The following is a 20,534-nucleotide window of genomic DNA, read 5'->3' as shown; positions in this document are numbered from 1 at the left end:
CTGGCCTCCTCTCGCTCTGGTTGACGGGTCTTGCTGCTCCTGTCCTTATTTGGTCTGGAGGCGCAGCTCCACTCTGAGGCCCGGGAGGTCCCACAGGAACATTCCAGCCACTATTGATCTGGATGGGACCCAGCACTCTCACCCCCGAGCTTATCAACACTTCAGTTCAACACATGACGACTCTTTTTCTCTCCCCCTGTACCAGGAACAAGGTCCGTCTTTCTCTCTTGACCGAAGCCTTGCCGAGAAAAACCTTATTTACTGTGATCTTCAGACTTCATCCCTTCAAGCCGAGAATATCTCTCGCATCAAATCCAAAAAAATATGAAAAGAAATATATGAAAAGGCTTCAACAAACTCTGAGCAAGGCTGCTTGATCTACATGTCAACTGAGTTTCCACCGTGTAAATGATTAAAAAAAACAAAAAAAAAACACCACAAAAATCCATCATCTGCGCAGTGTGATGAAAGTCTGACTCCAGGCAGAGTATTTTCAAAGTGGATCAGAGTCGGGGTTTGTCTCTGCAGTCGCCATGGTGATGTAACTCCCTGACAAATAAGGGAAGCTGATGATGATGATGATGATGATGATGTATTCATACTGCACCACGTCTCGCCATCTCTCTCTGGAAAGACATGTAACAGTGACACATTCTCTTTCTCTCCGTCTTACGTATGTTTTACCTGCTCAACACGTAAAACAGTGACTGATGTCACGTTTATGTTGCGTATAAACTGCCTGGAGGTGCTTTTAAAAGCACCATTGAAATAATAATAATTCAAAATGTGTTTCTTTTAGCCTGTCGAGGTTAAGTTAACAGGATATGTCATACAGGTCCTGGAAAGACTTACAAATCGGTGTTGTATTTGCCAGGATTGAAAACTTCTTGTAGTTGTAACTGCATTACTTTCACAATAAATACTTTTATACTGACTCAGCCAGGTGACAGGATGCCAAGTATACTTACAGTCAGGAGCAACATGAGGCTTTTCTGTATGCCATCCCTCTGTAGAATGACATCACTGAACATAATTTCAGGTTGTTTACAGCTCACGAACTTGTGATTTAATGTGATGAAGTGAAATAATGATTGCAGTGTGTATAAATGTGTACTTTATCACAGCTGCTAGAGGTTCTAGACAGCTTAACACAGCACTTGAAAATGCCTTAAAAGTGCTTCGGAAAATATGTAGGAACCCTGAGTTAAAGGATAAGTTCACACAAAAATGTCAATTCAGTCATCTAGATGCCCTCATGTGCCCGGAAAGTCAGGTGGCATTTCGTAGTTCACAAAACATTTCTGGAGCTTCACAGCACAACAGCGTTCTCCTCCCCACCTGAAGTCAATAAGGACTATTTTCTTAAAGGTGCTTTTTGGAAGAAAAGATTTTTGGGTCTCATTCCCAACTCATCAAAAAAACTGACACATTGGGATTGTCAGGACGGGTCGGCTGCCGTCCCAAAGACGTTTTTGATGACTTGGGAATGAGACTCAAAAATCAACTTTTCGTACAAATAGCACGTCAGTGGAAAATATCAGAAAATGATTGCACACAGCTCATCTTGGGAGACTCTGAGAGCCCTCCATGATGTGAAAAGACATTATTTACACCAAAAGCCAAAATCTACACTGTAGCTGCCAAGCTGTATGGAGCCGACCCCCCTTCCCTGGTTATTATCAGTTATCAGATATTTAGGAGAATGCTGTGATATTGTTTTGCTCCAGAAATGTTCTGCGCATAACCAAACTTCACCTGACTTCCATTTGCATGTGGGTGAGTAGATTTTTTCTCCAATTAAACAAACTTGTATTCATTCATAAGGTTTTTAGAAAAAGTGCTTCATCTCACGTTGGACTTACACATCCTGGAGCTGCAGCAAACCTGGGACGAGTCTGCTGATATTTTATATCATCAGCATCAAGTATTGCCTGTATTGCTAAATCCTGGAACATAAAGTATTTTTCTTTATGACAGAGATACATCCATTGCTGTCAAAAAACCCAAAACAAAACAATCAGGGAGCCTCGAACGCTTTCACATTGATCCAAATGTGGGAACTGTAGTTTATTTTCCTTTTATTTTCTCCCATGCACCCACCTCCAGACAACACAGCTCTGACTTTCTTACAGTTCTCGTCTGTGTTTCTTCCTTTTGAAGATGGATGTCCTATGTTCCAGTTTTTGCAGTTTTGTTTGATAGATTAGTTATTGCTGGGGTTTGTTTTTTTTGATAGTTTAGGGAGGGAAGTTCTTTGCATGGCCGGCTGTGACTTCCCAGATCCACTTCCAGAGTTTTGGTTATTAATTACAAAACAAAAAAATATTTTTTTCTTTGCAAACTTGCAAACTCTGGTATGATGTCTTTTTTGTATGTTGCCAGTCACAAGCAAACTGTTTGCCCCTCGTGGCTGTAACAGTATTGATCCACAGCTGAAAGTAGTCCCTGTACTGATATGCTTTTTACTGTTGTTGGAGTGAGAAAAAAAAACAAAACAAAAACTTCAGTACCCCAGAAAAGAAACACTTTTAAAACCTTCTAAAAATCCGTGACGTGTTTCAGTAGGAATGTGGAGCTGAGTGCAACAGAGAAGGAAAGTCAGAATGTACTGAGATGGTTTCTGTCTTTTTATGGGCTTTATGGACAACAAGAAAAATATATAACACCAGTCTTGTTCTATATGAAAATAATCAAGCAATAACAGCTTTTTTCAGGTTGCTATCCAAGTTTCATCATTCATAACTTTAAGACGTTTTATAGCATTGTGCCTTAATAATTCAATCAATTATGTGCACAGCGTTTTCCCCTTTTTTCCCCCCAAACTTCTCTTCAGTTGGCTGATTGATTTTTACTGCACATTACCGCCACCAGCTGTCAACCTGTGGTATCGTGTGCAAGAGATATAAATGTGCACCGCGTCACCTCTATACTTGAGTGAAATATTGGGAAAAACTCTGCAGTGTACCTTTAATGGTAACAAATGAGATTCCCTTTTTAGCCCTCAACTTCACTGTTGAGCTGAAAAGAGAAAAATAATTAGGAATATTTCATCTACCAGCTGGATTTTATTAGCAATACAGCCCCCATAAAATCATCCAACAAATGCTAAGATATTAGCAGATAGAAATACTTAGGTCCAAGAGTGTGCATTGAATTTGATATTAACATGAATAACATATAAGATTTACAGTTGTATTACATGTATAAACATATCAGGAGTCAAACTCTTCCAATCCAAATCTGTTCCTAATGTATGTTGTATCAAAGGCAAACTAGAGTTTGTGATCATGTCCTGTGCACACCTCCCGACACGTTTTCTAAACTATATATGCATAAATTAACTTTTTTTTTTTTTTTTTTTTTTTTGCATCACAGAAGAGGTTTACATATACATGGCTATTAAAAATTAGCGAGTTGGATGTAAGGCAGCAATCAACCAACTCTACTCAGTCTACCTACAGTAACTTGAGTTTAAATACGTCACTGGCTCCTAAAACAACAAATAACTGCAGGAAGAAAAAAAAAGGCCTACATGCCCGGCTATGGTGAAAAATTAGCACCACTGATGAAGAACGTGAGGAAAGAAAGAAGGAGAGGAAACCAAATGTGATGGTGGGTGAGAAAAAGCTGACTTTATAAAGCAAGTGGATGTTGGCCATTTTACAGCTCTCATACAAAAGGCTTACAAAAACACCACAGACACCAGACACACACACACACACACACGCGCGCGCACACACACACACACACACACACACACACACCAACACACACACACAAACAAGTGTTCTCACACCAGCTGAAAGAGTGGATGACATGGAGGTGACAGGTGATGCGTGAATGAGAAATCAAAATATATCTTAAGGTGCTTCAACAATTGTTTTTTTTTTTTGTCGTCAGTGTCCATCCTATGTGAAACACGTAAAATGAGAAAAGAAAATAACATAAATCACATTCACTGAGCATGACAACATACGGTGGAAATTGACAGTAATTCCTAATATTGTATATTACTACTTAACACAGTGACAACTGGGTTAAAAGATGCCACCAAAATCTAGTGGAAAAAAACAACAACAAAAACTGCAGTTACATGACTGAAGTTTCTGATAAAATGCCGTCTCATCCTGCATCTGGCTTAAATAATTCAACATAAAACATCATGACAACCGGCATAATCATAGCCCGTCAACTCTAGTGTTACTGACAATTATATACTTGACAATAAAAAAAAACAACCCTTCAAATGTGTTGAACGTGTCATTTCCATCCCTTCTAAAATCATCTTATAACACAGTTTGACCAGCACTTGTCCTCTAATAAATATAATACCTAAAAGGTCGGTGACCTTTTTTGCATACACTTTCCAAACATGACCAATATACCCAGAAGCCCCACAGTCCTGTTAACCTCAAGTGTGAAAAATCTGAAGTGAAATTTTGAGATAAAACAAACATGAAATTGTGTTAAAGTGCATCAATCCTAGTGTGTAGATGTTCATGAAGAAGAATTTTGTGTTTTCTAATCTTAAACTTTAGATCTATCAGGTTTAGACAGCAAGTACACCAGCGTCAATGATATTTTCTGCCACTTTTACATAATTTGAGATATAATGATGCGTTTCTTGACAAATATATACCCAAATTCTTAAGAGACGATCAATACCTCGGGTAACACGTAACATTGATACACGCACAGTCTTTTCTGTGGGACGTAACATCCTTTTACCTGAAATATCGGCTGCATGGCTGCAATCCCTTCAACACAATTCATATGCAACAGACCTGCTGACAGAATACTGTTTTTACAACACTCTTTGCTCCGTCTTTGGGGATATTTGTAATTGAACAGTAAAATAAAATCTAACAGGTGTTTTTTTTTAAATGTGCGGGAATAAAAAAAAAAAAATAAGGTGATCGTTGTGATCTTACTGCCCTTTAACAGAGAGAAAGGCACCAGCGAGGTGCCATTTTCTATCACTGAATGTTTGCAAAGGTTCCTTTGATATCCTTCCATCACTGTGAAAAGTTAAAGGTCACTGACTGGAGCACAAAGTTTGGGTTCTCCATGATAGAAAAATAAGGATAAAAAGACAAGATTAAAAAAACAACATTATCTTTATAGAAGTCTTCCATTAAAGATGGCTAGTTAGAGCTAAATGTTCTGTCTGTGTGAAGCCGACAAGCCACACATACACGCAAACACATAAATGTGCGGCACGTCTTGAGGGAGGGTGTGAGCGTTGGGAGGTGGCGTCCTGCGGGTGCTGTGCTGAGGGCGATGGACGTGTCACAGAAGGGGGGCGGGGCCAGGGGGTGGAGGAGTCTGGAATCATCATTATAGCTGCTTCACGTAGTTTCCTGGGAAGGTTCCAAACAACTTGCTCCTCCGAGAGGTCCCTTCAAAAAACAAAGAGCAAAAAAAGGGAAATGGTCAGTGTTTATAACTTGGCGGCAGCTCTCACTAATATTATTCCAGCTCACTGCAGTCTGGACATCAGCCAAACCTGGAGATCAAACTGAAAAACATCTTTAGAGGGCGAGGAATGTAAATATTACCATGACAAACATATTCTCACAGTCACTGACCTTTAACTGTGAGATTATAAATATGTGCTGGGATCACAGTGCCATCTAGTGGTCTCAGTCTTAAATTGGACTGCGTAGTATTTGTTTTTGTCTGGTACTAGATATTAAAACTTGGATATGCTGCATTTTCACTTGCTGTGTTTTTTTTTGGGGGGTGGGTGTGGGGTGGAGGATCTGGATGGAAACCTCACTACTGAACACAAATTATTTACCTGCCTTCTCTCTATTGTACCGCTTCTATCAAGTCCTCTACTGCATGTTTAAAGCGAACATCAACTCGAATGTCTTTGGAATAGAAAACCCAGAATTCCCTCTTCTTACCAACAAACCAGCCATCGTCGCACTTCTCCATCACATCCACAACGTCGCCCTCCTTCAGCTCCAGCTCATCCTCGTTGCGAGGCATGTAGTTGTACACGGCCTGGTACCTGTGTGAGAGAACGCGATGGTAAACTCACATCTACGATAACACAGCAGTAATGCTACCTTTCTTTTGGTGTTCAAATTGTATGGACATAAAGCAAATTTAAGTGCACACATACTGTGACACAAAGTGATATTTTCTTGGTCAAATATGATTAAAAACAAATGTAACTTACGGGTCTCCTCCACCTTGAAGTGCATCCTGTACTAATCGCTGTAGGAAAGACAGAAACAGACAGACGAACAGTTAAAATGTGGATATCGTGAGGCTATCAGGTTCAGGGTTACTGGAGGTGGAAAGCAAAGACTTGTCTGCTGTTGTTGACAAATAAGGCAGGATTTCATAATCAGAGAGGCGACCGTTTCCTTTAAAACAAATATAACAAGGCAAAACCAAACAAACACTCAGGCCTTGAATGAGCAGAAATACAAGAAAGAAAATCACACTGCATATGAAAAACTGCAGACTGTACTGTACATGCTATAGGACGTGGATGTGGTGAATGATGTGTGTATTTCTAAAGATTTCCTTCCAGCACAGTCAGATCATGGTTGAATGAAGACATGCCCCCCTACCCTTCGACCTCTAATCGAGGACAGATGGGACCTGCGGGACAAGATGGGGCTACGAGGAGGTTTACCACCCACAAGTGGATCCTGCTTAACAGGCAGAAAGACCAGAAGGAACACAACAATAATCTACAACAATAACCGAGTCAGCAGGCTTCACTATGAGCTGTACACACAAGCACAGAGGCCAGTAACGTGCTGTAAAATGTCACCCAACATGCCGATTCCATTGATAATTCAATTCAACATAGAGCAGTACAATCTACATGAGCAGCACACCAATTCAAGAATGTTCTCAGCTGTCCATAAATCATCCCCATAGCGCTTACTCAATAATGAACAATTTATGTTAGTTAGCCATGGCTGCAGCAAGCAAGTATTTTCCTCAGCTGTTAATCTGTTGATCCATGTTGATTAATCCTTCGGTCTATTTTAAATCCATTAACAGTGAAAAACGCCCATCACAATTTACAAGAGCCCAAAGTAACATCTTGAAATTGTTTTTTAAATAATTTCACACCGACTGCGTTTACATGCACAAAAATATTCCAGTTTTTGCTCTTTTAGAAAAGCTGGGCTTTGCAATATTTGTGCATATCCAAAAACATCGAAGTCTTTTATAATGTTTAAAAATAGGCGTGATGCCTATTGAGCTTCGATTAATTTCCTCGCCTCCTGGCGAGAATGAGACATGAGTCAAGGCAAAACCTGTTGAACAAAATGTGCTACCTGTCCTTCGGATCTGTCAGTTTAAAGCAATGTCAACTAAATATGAGGTAGCACAGCTGCTCATCCTAAATGTAAAAGAACGTCTGCTGTGCTCCCACCATGGCCTGTGTTTTCCAGCTTTGTGTCACAACTATTTTTTGTCACGGCCGTGGAAAAGAATCCCATGTAAGATACACCTGTGCATCCGCCCTCAGCACCTCCAGCAAGCCTCCTCTCTCCTCAAAATGCATTTTAGGAATTGAGAAATCCTTCAAAATGGCTGTTTGAGATCAATTTCCAGGTCAATGGCAGGAGGATGGGGGAGAGAGGAGACAAGGAGGGACACAATAGAGAAATGAGAAGAGCCTGCGGGTTTTCATTTGTGCATGCATCACTACCCCGGCCTGATGGCTAGTCAGTGCATCAACAACACACACAGAGCTGACCGTAGACAGGCTAAAGGTGATGTGTCACAAAACTGTGGTAAAAATGCAAATTGAGTATATTCTAAATGCACAGGTCTGTTAAAGAATGCTCCCAAACCCCGGCAATTATCGATATAACCCACATAAAGGAAAATACTGCATTCAGAATAAGGCCTCTTTCCAAAATTAATATCCTGTTTTTCTGCATATCAAATTATGAATATTCTCATATTCTGAATAACCTAGTGTGCATGTAAATGTAAGCAGTTATATGAGGCAGAGAAAACTGTCACAGCATTTTTCCTGCATAGACAACATAAACAATTAATCAGATGAATCACAAAAATCACAAAATGTCGTCCATTAATATTCTGTCAGTTGATTAGTTCACACTTTTTTTCAACCACAGTTTCAGCTGCACTAACATCAATGACACTAAGGTTAGAGTTGGGTATTAACAGATGAGCTCTTGTCATAAAATTTTGCACCACAAACACGGTCTAAATCAATGCCTTCATCTCCACAGTGCAGCTTTACCTTCACCTTGGGAGACCTACGTCCTGGATGGGGTGCAATATGGGGAGTGGGGGGAGAGCGTGGAGTGGTGAGGGGAGGAGAGACAGATTTAGGGGAAGACAAGGCAAGAGGGGAAACAGTCACCTCTGAGTCGGGGCGTGATGTGATCGGATGAGAGAGACAGGGAGAGGCTGAGACAAAGCGCTGCGAGGGAACATTCGAAGATGGGTGAGAGGAGTGCAGGGGAGGAGGTGAGACAGGTGGAGAGGGAGAGACTGGAGGGAGTGGTGACGTCATGAGGCGAGGAAGGGATGGGGGTCGAGGGGAGACAGGGGGAGAGCGAGGGATGATGTTATGATCCTGCTGTTGTGACCGCGAGAAAGAAGGCGGAGAGGGAGTGAAAGAGGAAGTAGAAGATGACGAAGGAGGAGGAGGTAAGGAGGTCAGAGGAGGTGGTATGGAGGGTGAGGGGAGGCCGGGGGGAGAAGGCTGTGTCAGAGTGGAAGGAGAGACGTCAGCCTATGGAGGTAATGACACACACATCAATTATGAAGCTGAATCACTGAAGCTAAATGCTGATTCTGATGGATGTATTTCTCAGAGCCCCGGAAGACACATGGAGGAAAATATTTTACATCCAAGATTTTTTTTTCCTTTTAAACACCTGCTTTTGAGTGTTACTCTAAGACAATATTAGCATTATAAAGAAACATTCTGCTTATGTCCCATCACGATAAATCAACAAGTAAACTAGGACGCACTCCTCAGCTGTTTGGTTATTTAACACATTCACACTGCTTCTCTGTTAATACATTCGGGCTTACCAAAATTGCTAAGTGACACAAGGACAGTGAACATCAAACTTTTTAAAAGAGAATAAAGAAGTGGGTCTGTTTTTGTAGATTTAAAATATATCCCTCCATCTCAATTCCAGGGGCGCTGTAGTGTTTGCAAACTCAAGATGCAGCTCACACCATGCTCTACCTGTGGACTGAGTCTCTCATTTAAACCTTTAATGTCCTCCTCTTTGTCCTCTCTAGTTTCTTCCTCTTCCTCAATGAACAACTCAGTAAATCCCCTTCCTTTCACAGATGGTGGTCTCTGAGACTCGATCGGTGGCTCACTCAGAGCTGCTGACAGCCCTTCCCATGTGATGGAAAGAGGCTCCATCGTCACAGGCTTGTGAAACAGCATCTCTAACCGAACGCCCCCTGCCAGGTCGCTGGCTGCGGACGATTCTGTGGGTTTCACTGCTGGCTGATGGGATTCCTCTGATTTTAGCTTAAACCTGCACTTTGATTCATTGGTTGGTTTAGCTGGTGGGAATTCTACAGGAGATAATCTTGAAAAGTCATCTGTACTGGTGCAGTCATCCAGGATCATGGACAACAGCTCATCATAAGGGTCTTTTACATGCAGCTCAATATTATGGATTTTGCTGCTTTTGTTTTCTTGCACATTAAACTTGTGCTGCAGAGGAACGTGTGTGGATGATTTGATTGGCTCTGGCACTGTGCAGTACAAGACCTCTGGCTTAGTGACACGTGAAGTTTGGGCTTTTCCTTTGCCAGTGTCATACTGCAGTGAGGAGTCTGGCACTGAAGAACTAAATGAGGAATGAGGAAGTGGAAGAGGAGGAGGAGGAGGAGGAGGAGAAGGAGGGGGAGGCGGGGAGAAAGGCAGGGTAGCTGGGGTGTGACCTAAACCCTGTCTCCCTTCTTTATAAGGAGGAGTTCTGGTATATGTCTGGCCTGGCCGGGCAAAGCCTTTATATGAGGGCACAGGTGAGGATGCCTTAGGCTCCTGAGGCTTTAGGAAAGGTGCAAGGTCAGTGGGGAGAGGTGGTGGTGTGGGAGGAACTGGGGTGGTTGTGAGGGAGCGAGCTGGAGTAGAAGCTGATGGGTCCAGTGTGAGGGACAGCCACTCATTGGTGATAGCTTGCAGGTCAAGCCTTCTCAGTGGAAGGTGAGGGGAGGGGAGGTCACGAGTTGTGGAGGATGGGGGTAGATGGTAGAAGGGCTCCATGAAGGTAAAGTAAAAAAGAAGGAATAATGTAATTTATAAAAGACGAAGAGAAAGTAAAGCATTTTGAGTATGTTTAATGTAATCTGTGGGCTAAACAGAGCATAAAAGCTGTAATATACTCCATTATGCAGATGATGTGTTTACTTATATATTCAAATATTCATGCTGGTGTTTATGATGTGGTCAACAACTAACCCTGCTGTAAACAACTATAAACAAATAACCCACAATCAAAGCGGCTCAAAGTACTGTAATTACTTCAATTTTAAAACAAATTGCTGCTTAGAAATTTGTAACACTATTGTACCTTTTTTGACTATCATTATGTGTGTAGTGGTTCCCCTACCTTGATGGGTGTAGAGCTCGGTGTCCTGTTACCAGGGTAACCATGTGGGTCTATGTGGTGGGTGGAGCTCTTGGACGGGGAGCGCTTGACGATGTCAACGTATGACACGGGAAAGATGCCCTGTTTGGTTGTGTCTGGGATCTTCCCCTCATACCAGTTCTGGTCCACCTGCCTTATCACAATCACTCTCTCGCCCTACGGACACGCAACAAAATAAAACACAGGATTTTTTAATTGCAACACAGCACTGTTAAAACAATCAAAGTCCAATTGTCAACTCGCTCAGGTTGTGTTTGTTTCGTAATAGTTCCAAGATTTTTGTCCTTCTACCAGGGTTAAGTATATCACGTTGGTTAGGTTTTGTTCTGTTGTTTGACTGTTTCACATGTTTATTTAGAAAACTGACCAAGAGCTCTATTCCATTTCTGTGTTTGACTTTCTTCCTGGCTTGATCTGCTCTGTGCAGTTTGCCATGGCTGCTGTCCGCTTCCATCAAAAAATAGACTTGGCGTGTCATCTCAACAGAGCAAAGAGGAGAGACACCTCTGGAACACTTCTCAAAAGTGCCATGGCAAAACTGGTGGAAACCACAGGCACTATCTAAAACAACCGCTGTAAGCTATAATCACATTAAAACTACACGTGGATGACGACTTCTTTCTCTATACTTTATGAAAATGTTGCATTTTTTGAGTTTATACAATCACTTCAAAGACTGATACATTCAAAATAGTATAGATCTTCTGGAAATCCAAGGTTTCTTCATAATTATAAACCATTTCACCTTTTTTATGACACAAAAATATTACCTTTCTAAGAGACAGCTCCACATTAGTGTCTGCATTGAAGTTGTAGCGAGCCACTGCCTCTCCGATCTCTCTGACATGTGCTGGTGGAGGTGGACGAATGGGCTGCTGCTTCTCTGTGGACGGCATCCTCTGTTTATGTGTTGAAGAAGGAGAAAAACCAGTAAGACCAACTGGAGCAGAAAAAGATGCATATCTACAGGACTCACACACAGTTTTTTCAGTTTCACACTTACTTCTACATATGACATGGGGAATATTCCAACCCGTCCACGGTGCTCCCCTTCATACCAGTTGTTGTCTATCTGTCGGATGATGTTCACCGAATCGCCCTTCTTAAATGTCAGCTCCCTGCAACATGTTCATGTCAAAAGAAGTGCCAGCACTGACCACCTCAACCAGCACAGCACAATTCATTTAAACAGCATCGGCTACAGAACTTCAGCCACAGAAGCAGGATGAAATAAGATAAAGCACAATAGAAATCAGCTTTTGTCATGCTTGTATTTTAAAGACTGAAACCAATAAATCAGTTAAAGCCATCCAGGTGTGGTGGTAAAATGTGACAATGACATTATCTTTGAAAGAAAATAAACTTTATGCAAGAAATGCTAAAGAATATAAAGAAAGCAATGAGTCGCGATGCGCTGAAATGCAGTTAGACATTCATGCTTTAAAGCTTGGCTTCCTTCAGCGTGCGTTGTGCATTTACTGTACTCACTTAGCTGTCTGTGCCTTAAAATCATAAATGGCTCTTGCGGGCTGTTTCTGATGGAGGAGAGAGAACAGAATAAGTTGTGTCATCTGTTTATGGGAGACCTAAGAGATGGGAGTGAGAAAAAGAAAGCCGGCAAAACATAAAATATAGCTTTTTAATTTTTGTGAGAAAAAATGTGCTGTGGTATCGTCAAGCTGAACCAATCGACCAACTGTCACACATTATGAAGGTGTATTTTGGGTGTATTTCTCAATTATCTTTGAATTGATTTAGTGCTACTACAGAAGTACACACTAGCAACCAGTTTCGACGTTGTACCTCTCTGTCAGGAACAGATCTTCTGCTCTGGGGTGTGAGGCGTCCATCCATGCTGGAATAACACCTGGAGACATCCTGGTCTGTGTTTAGCAGAGACACATAAACATGTCACAGGAGTTACCACAGCAACAACTATCACAACATGTGCATGCTCACAATACAAAAATGTGCTTTGGGAAAATACAACGAATGGTACAGACATGATGTCATTCCAACAAGTAAATAAGGGAATGAAGACTTGGAGTCAAAAACAGGTGTGTTTTATTTCCATTTTTTAAAAGGATAAAACATGGTGAAAGTAGTTCTCACAATGTGACACATGCAACCCTACAAAAAAGCTGAAACACAAAATGAAACAAGGGGAATACAGCCCAAAGGTATGATAAAACCATAAAACCAACAAACATAAACATACAAGCAAATGGCTTGAGGGAAGGAACGATACAGGGATAAATAATTTTTTTCATCAATCTACAAAACAATAATCAAATTAAAAACAAACAGAGGGGTATTTACATTTATTTAACCCAACCACAGTAATATACTGTAAATTCTCAATTATTTTGTTTTATTCATTTGAGACACCTGCCCACTGAGCATAAAACATGTCCAAAAGACCTAAATTTGAAGTCTGTGAAGTCTGGTGGATTCCAACCCTGAGCCTCAATCTCAGTGGCATGCATGAGACATGCACTTTAGGAGATGACCCATTTATCAGCATCATCATCAATAATACTGTCAAATCATTTGACTACAAAACTTCAGATTAACAGCCATTCAGCAGGTCCAGTGGCATCACGCCTCCAATTTAGTAGCAGACCTTTCATGTGAAAAATCCACATGAAGTGTTTAGTTTCACTGTTTACAGTTTACCACAGAATTAAAGAATGGTCATTACTCTAATACCTGGTTTTACTTGAGAGTTTACAGCAAACAGGTGTCAAATAAATAGATAAAAAAGAACAGTAATGAATGCATTGGCTGACCAATGAGGGGAAAAGGGCAACAAGACAAAACAATACTGAAAGAGACATTAAGGTAAATGTATGTGGATTCATTTGAAGTGGATATGCATGCATGTGTCTGTGTTAATGTAGAAAAAAACTATACGTAGGTGGCTATGTGAAAAAGTGTACATGAGCATATTTGAGGTGTGATGCGTGTAATATCTCCACCTGAATAACAGAGACCATTGCCCTGCTCCTCTCCATATTCATTATTGTTTGAGGTGTCTGAGTGGCGTCCGTAACAGGCACTGATTGGTGACTGTAGCCGTGGTGACTGCAACTGTGGTGTTGAGGGATCCCCTCTATATGAGGCATACCCAGTGGGACTCCCATCTGGGTACAAAGATGCAGAGGAGTGACCCCCCTGCAGACAACCCCTCCTCCCACGCAATGAGGAGCTTCGTTCAGGCACATTTGGGAGCAGTTCGGCCAGTATTCTTCTCAGGATGCTGTCATCAGGTGCCCTACTTCCTCTGTGGCCTCTCTCTGCTTGGATGTGCTCATATATGTCTCTCAAGGCTGCATCTAGTGCTTCATAAATGGCCTGTTTGGACTTGGGTCTGCTACCTCGATCTCCATCACTCCTTCTTCTGGAGGTAGGTGGTGAGCCCTTTTTCCTGCGGAAAGGCACTGGGCTGACCAGAAAGGCCAGCTTGGACATCGCTTGCTGGGACTGTGAGCTCTGGATTTGGGAATGGCTGCTGTGGTTCTGCTGTGAGGGTCTCTGGCGCTCCTGGCGTGCTCGTTCTCTCTCGTGGCGAAGCATTGTTGTAAAACGGGTATAAGAGGCTGGGCAGCGGCCTTTGCAGGTGCTGATGAGGTGGCGGTGTTGGTAGCCTTGACTCTGGCCTATACTTTGGTGACCAGGGTGGTGGTGGTGATGGTGGTGGTGATGACGGAGGTGGTGATGGTGATGGATGCTGGAAGAGCCATACAAGCTCTCAGAAGAGGTTAGTGAGCAATGGTCAAAGTCACTCTCACTGCAAAATGAGGAACCCTCCACCTGGATAAAGTCACTGAGGTCTGACGCAACAGCGTCTTGTTCACTGTCAGAGTAGTCTGGGTTGGCTTGAGAGTTTCGGGGAACAGAAGGAGCAGGAAAAGACCGTCCACGACTGGGCTCGGGTCCAACCCGAGGCTGGCCTTCAGGTGGGCTACGAGGTCGATGCAAGTGATCCATGGTGTGGGGTACTGTTCCAATGTTGCCGTTGTTATCTTCTTCTAGCAAAGACTCTATGGAAAAACGGCGTTTAGGAAAACTGGGTGTGCAACCACCACCACTACTGGCTCGAGATGATGAGCCACCTGGTGTGGTAGTGCCTGAAGGCAACTCACCGTCTTCCAAGTTAGGCATGGATTTGGACTTCTTAATAAGGCGCTCATATTCAGAAATGCGGTTTGGCACCATATCACGTGGCACTTCCACGCCCCAAGAGGGTGTCCAAGGAGAGAGGCGATGCCGATGCAGATGAGGCTGGCGTTCTAGGTCCAGGATGCGAGCACGGACAGACCGGATGACTTCAGATGGAATCAGCTGAGCTCTGTCAATCTGGTGCATCTTACGATAGAGCTGGAGAAAGCCCGGTGAATCATGTGCCCGTCGCCGGTGGGGGCGAGGCAATGAGCACGTGGAAGTGGAGCCAGTCGAACCTGAAGGATTCCCATCACAGACCAGTGACCCCGCACTTTCCGAGCGTGTGGCGTTGCGCCTGCCTGAGCCAGAATGCCCATCATTAAGTAAGTCATCACAGCTACGTGATTTGAGCTTGCCAGGGGAGGGAGGTACCTCCTCCGCACTGCTCCATGTCTCAGGATTCCGACGTTTTTTCTGCCAAGTGTTCTTACAATAGACAGACTGCTTGGAGGAGGAGCTGCCTTCCTGGCTGCCATCCTCCTGGCAATGGTCAGGGTCAGAGGGGACAGGGGGCAGACAGGGTCCTTGATAAGACCCTGGGGAGGTCAGACTGTTTGAATACATGTTGCATGCGTCCCCACCTTTCAGATGTCCAATAAAGAGCAGCGTGGTGAAAAAGAAGAAGGAGGAAAGCATGTTAAGAAGTAATACCCAGCAAAAAGGTGGAGGAGCTGGGGAGAGGAAGAAGAATTAGTGGAAAAAAGAGGGTAGGGAAAAAAAGATGATTTGATGCTTTTTCTTCAGACTTCGACCAATACCAAGGGACCAGGGACACTTGTGACGAAGACAGACTAACTTTGTATTGAGGAAAACACAACAAATATTCTTTGATTTTCTGGCAATGTGGTAAGTACAGTACAAACATATGATAGTCTGGGGAAAAGCAGGGAATAGAGAAACATGGAGAGAAAAGAATATCGAGTGAAAAGGAGAGGAGGTTATATGAATGTATGTATGTGTGTACCTTTGGCTCTGGAGGGTGAGGATGGTGAGGAACGAATCACAGGTTTCTTTAGGCTGCTGCTGGGTCTGTAGGCATCCACTGGTTTAGGGGAAGTGGCAGCTCTGTTCTGAGACTGAGCATTCACTTGGGAACTTGATGGCTCAGACTTCCTTCTCTTCCTGTAGTCGCTGGCAGCACTGCAACACAGTCAGACATCAATGACAACTGCTTTCAGAAAACTATGCGCTAATGAATGTAGTTAACATCAGATCAATTGAATTTGATTGTCTTGTGAGTATATTCTTTTTTAACTGATTTCCTGCAACGTCAAACCCCGTATAGACCAAATATAATAAATATTAACAAAGGGAATGGTGTTTCATATCTTTAATCGACTCTGAATGGAGTGAAATCACTATGTAACACTTAGCCTAAGTGGTTTAGAAAAGAGTCAAAGGTAGAGACAAATATACATTTATTGCTACTGTAAGGCAGAAATTTCTTTTCCAATTTTGAGGATTTTTCATGTCTAACCTATACTGAAGTTTTTTATAGTCATAAAGTTGTTGGCATTCGTAACGCATTTTTAAGAATAGCCAAGCTCACCTAACTATAAATTAGGCTATTATCTTTGTGTCTGACAGAGAGACAACAGAGTTACGGTAACTTCTCTCATTCAAGATGTCTAAACAGTAATGGCCTTTCTATTCAGAAGAAACCCACTCCATGTCACTTAAAAGAATTACATAGCCTATTCATCACATCCCATTTCTGCCCTTTCTGTTCAGCGAGGAGAATGCGACTGAATAAGCAGGCCACTGGTGAAAGGGACTACGACGAGGGGAGGAAGAGAGGGGGTTGAGGCAAGGAGAGGAGGTGAAGGGCAGAATCAATAGGTTTGCTGGGTTAATTTATTCTGGCTCAGTTAGAGGGAGGGAGATGCAAAGCGCCCTGCCTTCAGTGACAATGGCAAATAAAGACCAACAATAAACCTTGCAAATCATCCTCAATAGAAGGCACAGAGGCTATTTGCACCAGAGCCGAGGCAAGAAAGAGCAGTTTTGATTCCGTGCTGAATCACAACAAGAGCCACTGCTGTTGAAAGGATGGGAGAGAGCGAAGGGGTTGATGCAGAGGAAAATAAAAGAAACAGAGTTTACCTCGCAGGTCTCTCCGGAGCCTTGTCAGCAGGAGCGATGTGCAGGGATGTCTGAAATAGGGCAGACAACAAAAGGGAAAAGTGAGCTCCGCAAGAACAAAGACTCGAAGCAGAGCAGCTCACAATGCACAGCCTGCATGCGGTTGTTGCTGTGCCACGCTTAAATCGCTCCCCCAGTTTAAGGTGCGATGGATGCTGGTTCCACATGGCACACCTGACTGAAAAGAGGCATACCGGTGTAAGTGACGAAGATAAATCTCTGCTCTCTCATGCTTCTCTGGAGGATGATGGCAAAGGTGATCTAGCAAAGGATGTTGTGAGCTGAGCTCAGGGGGGCAAATGTTACCCTGCAAAACCTGGCATGGATCAGCTGGAATGGGTCTTAGTGGTAAAAAGGGTTGATACACTATAATAGCCTCTGCAAGTCTCTTCAAGGAGAGGCTAAACCATAAACTGCAATCACACGATCATTTTGGAAACACAGAAACATGATTTCAGTGAGATAAATGGAACTTGTTTTTAGTGAATTTTACTTCCATTCCACTGGCAGATTTTTCTTTAACTTGTAACAAGCAAGACACACCTTGTACTCGCTGTTGTTTATTAACCAATTTTTGTTGTGGCATTTTTTTCCCAGCGTATACCAGTGCTTGTGGAAATGTAAGAAGATTCAAAGATTTTGGAGTTCAGTTCTCTTAAATAACATTGTCTCCTAACCTTAAAGATTGCCTAAACTGTATATATGAAGCATTTATCTGGTCAAATATCCAATGGAGAAAGGAATACAACTGACCTTTGTCTACTACAGTAGGAGACCACTACTCTGTGTTTCTTCTAGATGCAATTTAATCCAATCCACTTTATTCATATAGCACAATTTTAACAAACACATGGTTTCCAAAGTGCTCTCCCTTTCAGAGGAGAAAGATGTTCTAATAACATAAAATAAATGTATGCAGTATAACCAGCAGAATTTCATACAATGCCAAGCAATAAGTGAATAGCATATTAAAGATACAAGTTCAACAGTCTTAAAAAAGCAACATCATACTCATTTTGCTGTGGATGGATGGATGGACACTGAAATGTTGCTTCCCTACATTAGACTCATTTTAAGCAATTATATCTTATGTTTTTCTTCACAACATATATTCCTGTGATTGGTTAGAAATTGTGATATTAACAACAATACTGGAACACTCATGAATGTGAGATTACCTCAATGCGCTGGCGAGCGGAGATGTCTGGATTATAATCCAGCCGTTTTTTAGGAGGCTTGAGCCCCAAGCAGCAGCAGTAGTGAGCAGGAGGAGGAGGAGGAGGAATAGAAGGAAGGTGAAAATGAGGTGAAGGAGGAGAAGCAGTGGTGACATCATGGGGAGAAACCAAAAAACAAGAAACATGTGGAGAGAGTGACACCCGTTAGAGAATCTGAGTAACCAGAGATGGACTAGTTCACATACGTTGCCCATGTGCTTTACATGTACAACGCATACATGTGCACACACTCCACACACTTTTACATACAAACACACACACACTTCCCTACATATAATGCATGTTTGTTTATAAGCACATTCTGTTGATGCTTTATTCCAATACTAATCTCATAACAACAACAATTTAACTACAGTATGCCAATGCTACCAACCTTTATAACACAAACACACACACACAGAAATGTGCCCATGTATCACAAACACATGCAGAGTGTGAGAGCAAGCTGTGAAGCAGAAGGCAGAGTGAAGCACAAGCTGCAGTGTTGTGTTTATTTGAGTGCAAAGAGTTGTGCGATCAAATCCTGTGATTCAGTGCTCGTTTACAAGTGCAGATAAACTCGGGTTCACTCAGTCGGTAAATAAACTTCCCGATACTTCTTGTGTCACCTCAATAAACACTCAAACACTGAACATACTGTGAGATTGTGTCCCAGCTGGACCAGTCAGTAAATGTAGGACAACCACCTACACTCTACGGGCTTATTCAGTGATGTGAAACATTCAAAATATTGCAGGTAGAAATCTCAGCTAACAGGCCAACATGACTGTGGGAAGTCATGACAGTTCCAGATGTGATATTTTCACCTGAACATTTCGAATAAGCCCAACAAATCATTAGCTGATGTCATGGTGACATGGACAGAGGCATGTCCTCATGACACTGTAAATCAGTCAGGTTGGGGTAATTTGATCCCCGATCTGTGGCTAGAGGCAATCCCTGCCCAGAGCCACCAGGATGTAGTTACCACCGACATCCAGCAGAGGGCGCTAAAGTATATGGCTTGAAGATATGAGGAGCATTCCTCCACCAAGAGTGGAGATGAACAAAACTACTGGCTGAAATTATCAATAATAACTTAACACAGACATTATTAAGTCTGTGTATTAATTTGTCATTAACTAATTTCTGCCAGTATTTTTGTTTTCATTAGGCTGACTGATGCACATTTTAGCATATGCCAGAGATGAAGAACTGTACAGACTCAGATTGTTATGTGGAACTAAAGGATAGTCCTTATCGACAGATAGCTCATCGTTTGTGTATTTATAAATGTTATGATGTACTGATTGACTGATCTGTGACGTTCGACCAGGTCACCTAAAGCATTGGGGGCTTCTAAAGAAAATAGGTCTTTTGACCCATTTTCTTGCTTATTTTTGGACAAGATGCAGTAAGAAAACAACTGAAATAACAATTTCAGTACATGAAGGTTTGTGTGTGGACATTTCAGTGCCTGCTAGCCACCAGACCAAAAAACCCAGCAACGCAGAGACATAACACAGCCCGTCACAGGGGTGGGGGGAATGTGGGGGGGGTCACAGCACCCAACAACTACCACATGCCCATACAACTAGCCCCACCCAGTCTATTGGTGTACACATTAAAAAAAAACATGGGTGGGGTGGAGAGAGTGGGTGTATGCCTACGGCAGGGTTGTGGTTCAGGGAGCAGCTACGGCCCTGACTTACCGGCCGCCCAAACTCCAGCTCGGAAAAGAACTTATACCAAGGCTCGTTCTCTAAATCTATGTCATCATAGGTCTGGAAAAGCATGACAGTGACAGAGAGAGGAGGTAGAAAAGAGACAGAAGAAAGGAAGTGTGGAAAGAAGTGACACACAAAGAGAGACATGGACCTCATGGTTAGGAATGGGCCAAGGTGGCACAGGGAGATGGGCACAGGATGAACCAGGATGAAGATATAGACTGGCTCATGGGGACGAAGAAGTGATGCAAAAACCCATTTCTTACAGACAAACGCTGCTATGAAATTGTGCTTCACCACTTTAACTGGTTTGACAGTTATTCCAAAACATTACGGCACTCGTTTTATTTTGTCAGACAGCATGTAATAGTGCTTTATTAGCCGACAGTAATTAAACTTTTTATACACTAAATCATCCAACATGCACAGTCTGACACTTGAAGAGGCAGACTATTTCAACACCTCGGGCTTAATTCATACACATAAATTAACAGGGTTGTAAATCCGATGACAGAATCACATTACCACTGCCTTATTCTAAGCCATAGCACAGGTGACAGATAATAAAAAAATCAGCATGCTAC

At 42.4% G+C, this 20,534-nt stretch overlaps 2 protein-coding genes across 16 annotated transcripts in view; both read right to left on the bottom strand.

Annotated features, from left to right (window-relative positions):
* Nucleotides 1-2,612: 2,612 nt before the first annotated feature.
* The window catches only part of sorbs2a (sorbin and SH3 domain containing 2a), a 50,059-nt gene continuing 32,137 nt past the window's right edge, over nucleotides 2,613-20,534 (bottom strand). For 10 of the 15 annotated variants that reach the window (XM_037096727.1, XM_037096632.1, XM_037096622.1 and 7 more), the window contains 12 exons: nucleotides 19,936-20,007; nucleotides 18,185-18,241; nucleotides 16,968-17,017; nucleotides 15,829-16,004; nucleotides 12,444-12,523; nucleotides 12,129-12,226; nucleotides 11,644-11,758; nucleotides 11,411-11,539; nucleotides 10,602-10,796; nucleotides 6,188-6,225; nucleotides 5,910-6,016; nucleotides 2,613-5,399 (listed from right to left, as the gene is read on the bottom strand). In XM_037096727.1, the coding sequence (XP_036952622.1) occupies nucleotides 5,338-5,399; nucleotides 5,910-6,016; nucleotides 6,188-6,225; nucleotides 10,602-10,796; nucleotides 11,411-11,539; nucleotides 11,644-11,758; nucleotides 12,129-12,226; nucleotides 12,444-12,523; nucleotides 15,829-16,004; nucleotides 16,968-17,017; nucleotides 18,185-18,241; nucleotides 19,936-20,007 (1,179 nt within the window). In that variant the 3' untranslated portion in view covers nucleotides 2,613-5,337. The remainder of the gene's footprint in view (nucleotides 5,400-5,909; nucleotides 6,017-6,187; nucleotides 6,226-10,601; nucleotides 10,797-11,410; nucleotides 11,540-11,643; nucleotides 11,759-12,128; nucleotides 12,227-12,443; nucleotides 12,524-15,828; nucleotides 16,005-16,967; nucleotides 17,018-18,184; nucleotides 18,242-19,935; nucleotides 20,008-20,534) is intronic. The other 5 variants (XM_037096699.1, XM_037096689.1, XM_037096657.1 and 2 more) reach the window with 4 other exon arrangements.
* Nucleotides 12,535-15,822, bottom strand: LOC119018785 (sorbin and SH3 domain-containing protein 2-like). The gene has a single exon (XM_037096751.1). The coding sequence runs from the start codon at nucleotides 15,498-15,500 to the stop codon at nucleotides 13,548-13,550; it is 1,953 nt and encodes a 650-aa protein (XP_036952646.1). The 5' UTR covers nucleotides 15,501-15,822; the 3' UTR covers nucleotides 12,535-13,547.

Source organism: Acanthopagrus latus, chromosome 1 (genome assembly GCF_904848185.1).
Source record: "Acanthopagrus latus isolate v.2019 chromosome 1, fAcaLat1.1, whole genome shotgun sequence".
Classification (NCBI taxonomy): domain Eukaryota; kingdom Metazoa; phylum Chordata; class Actinopteri; order Spariformes; family Sparidae; genus Acanthopagrus; species Acanthopagrus latus.
The sequence above is the reverse complement of the archived record's forward strand: the minus strand, read 5'-3'. Positions and strand labels throughout refer to the sequence as shown.

Coding starts and splice junctions, on each gene's coding strand:
- LOC119018785 (XM_037096751.1), bottom strand. CDS start 15,500: ATGCTTTCCTCCTTCTTCTTTTTCACCACGCTGCTCTTTATTGGACAT.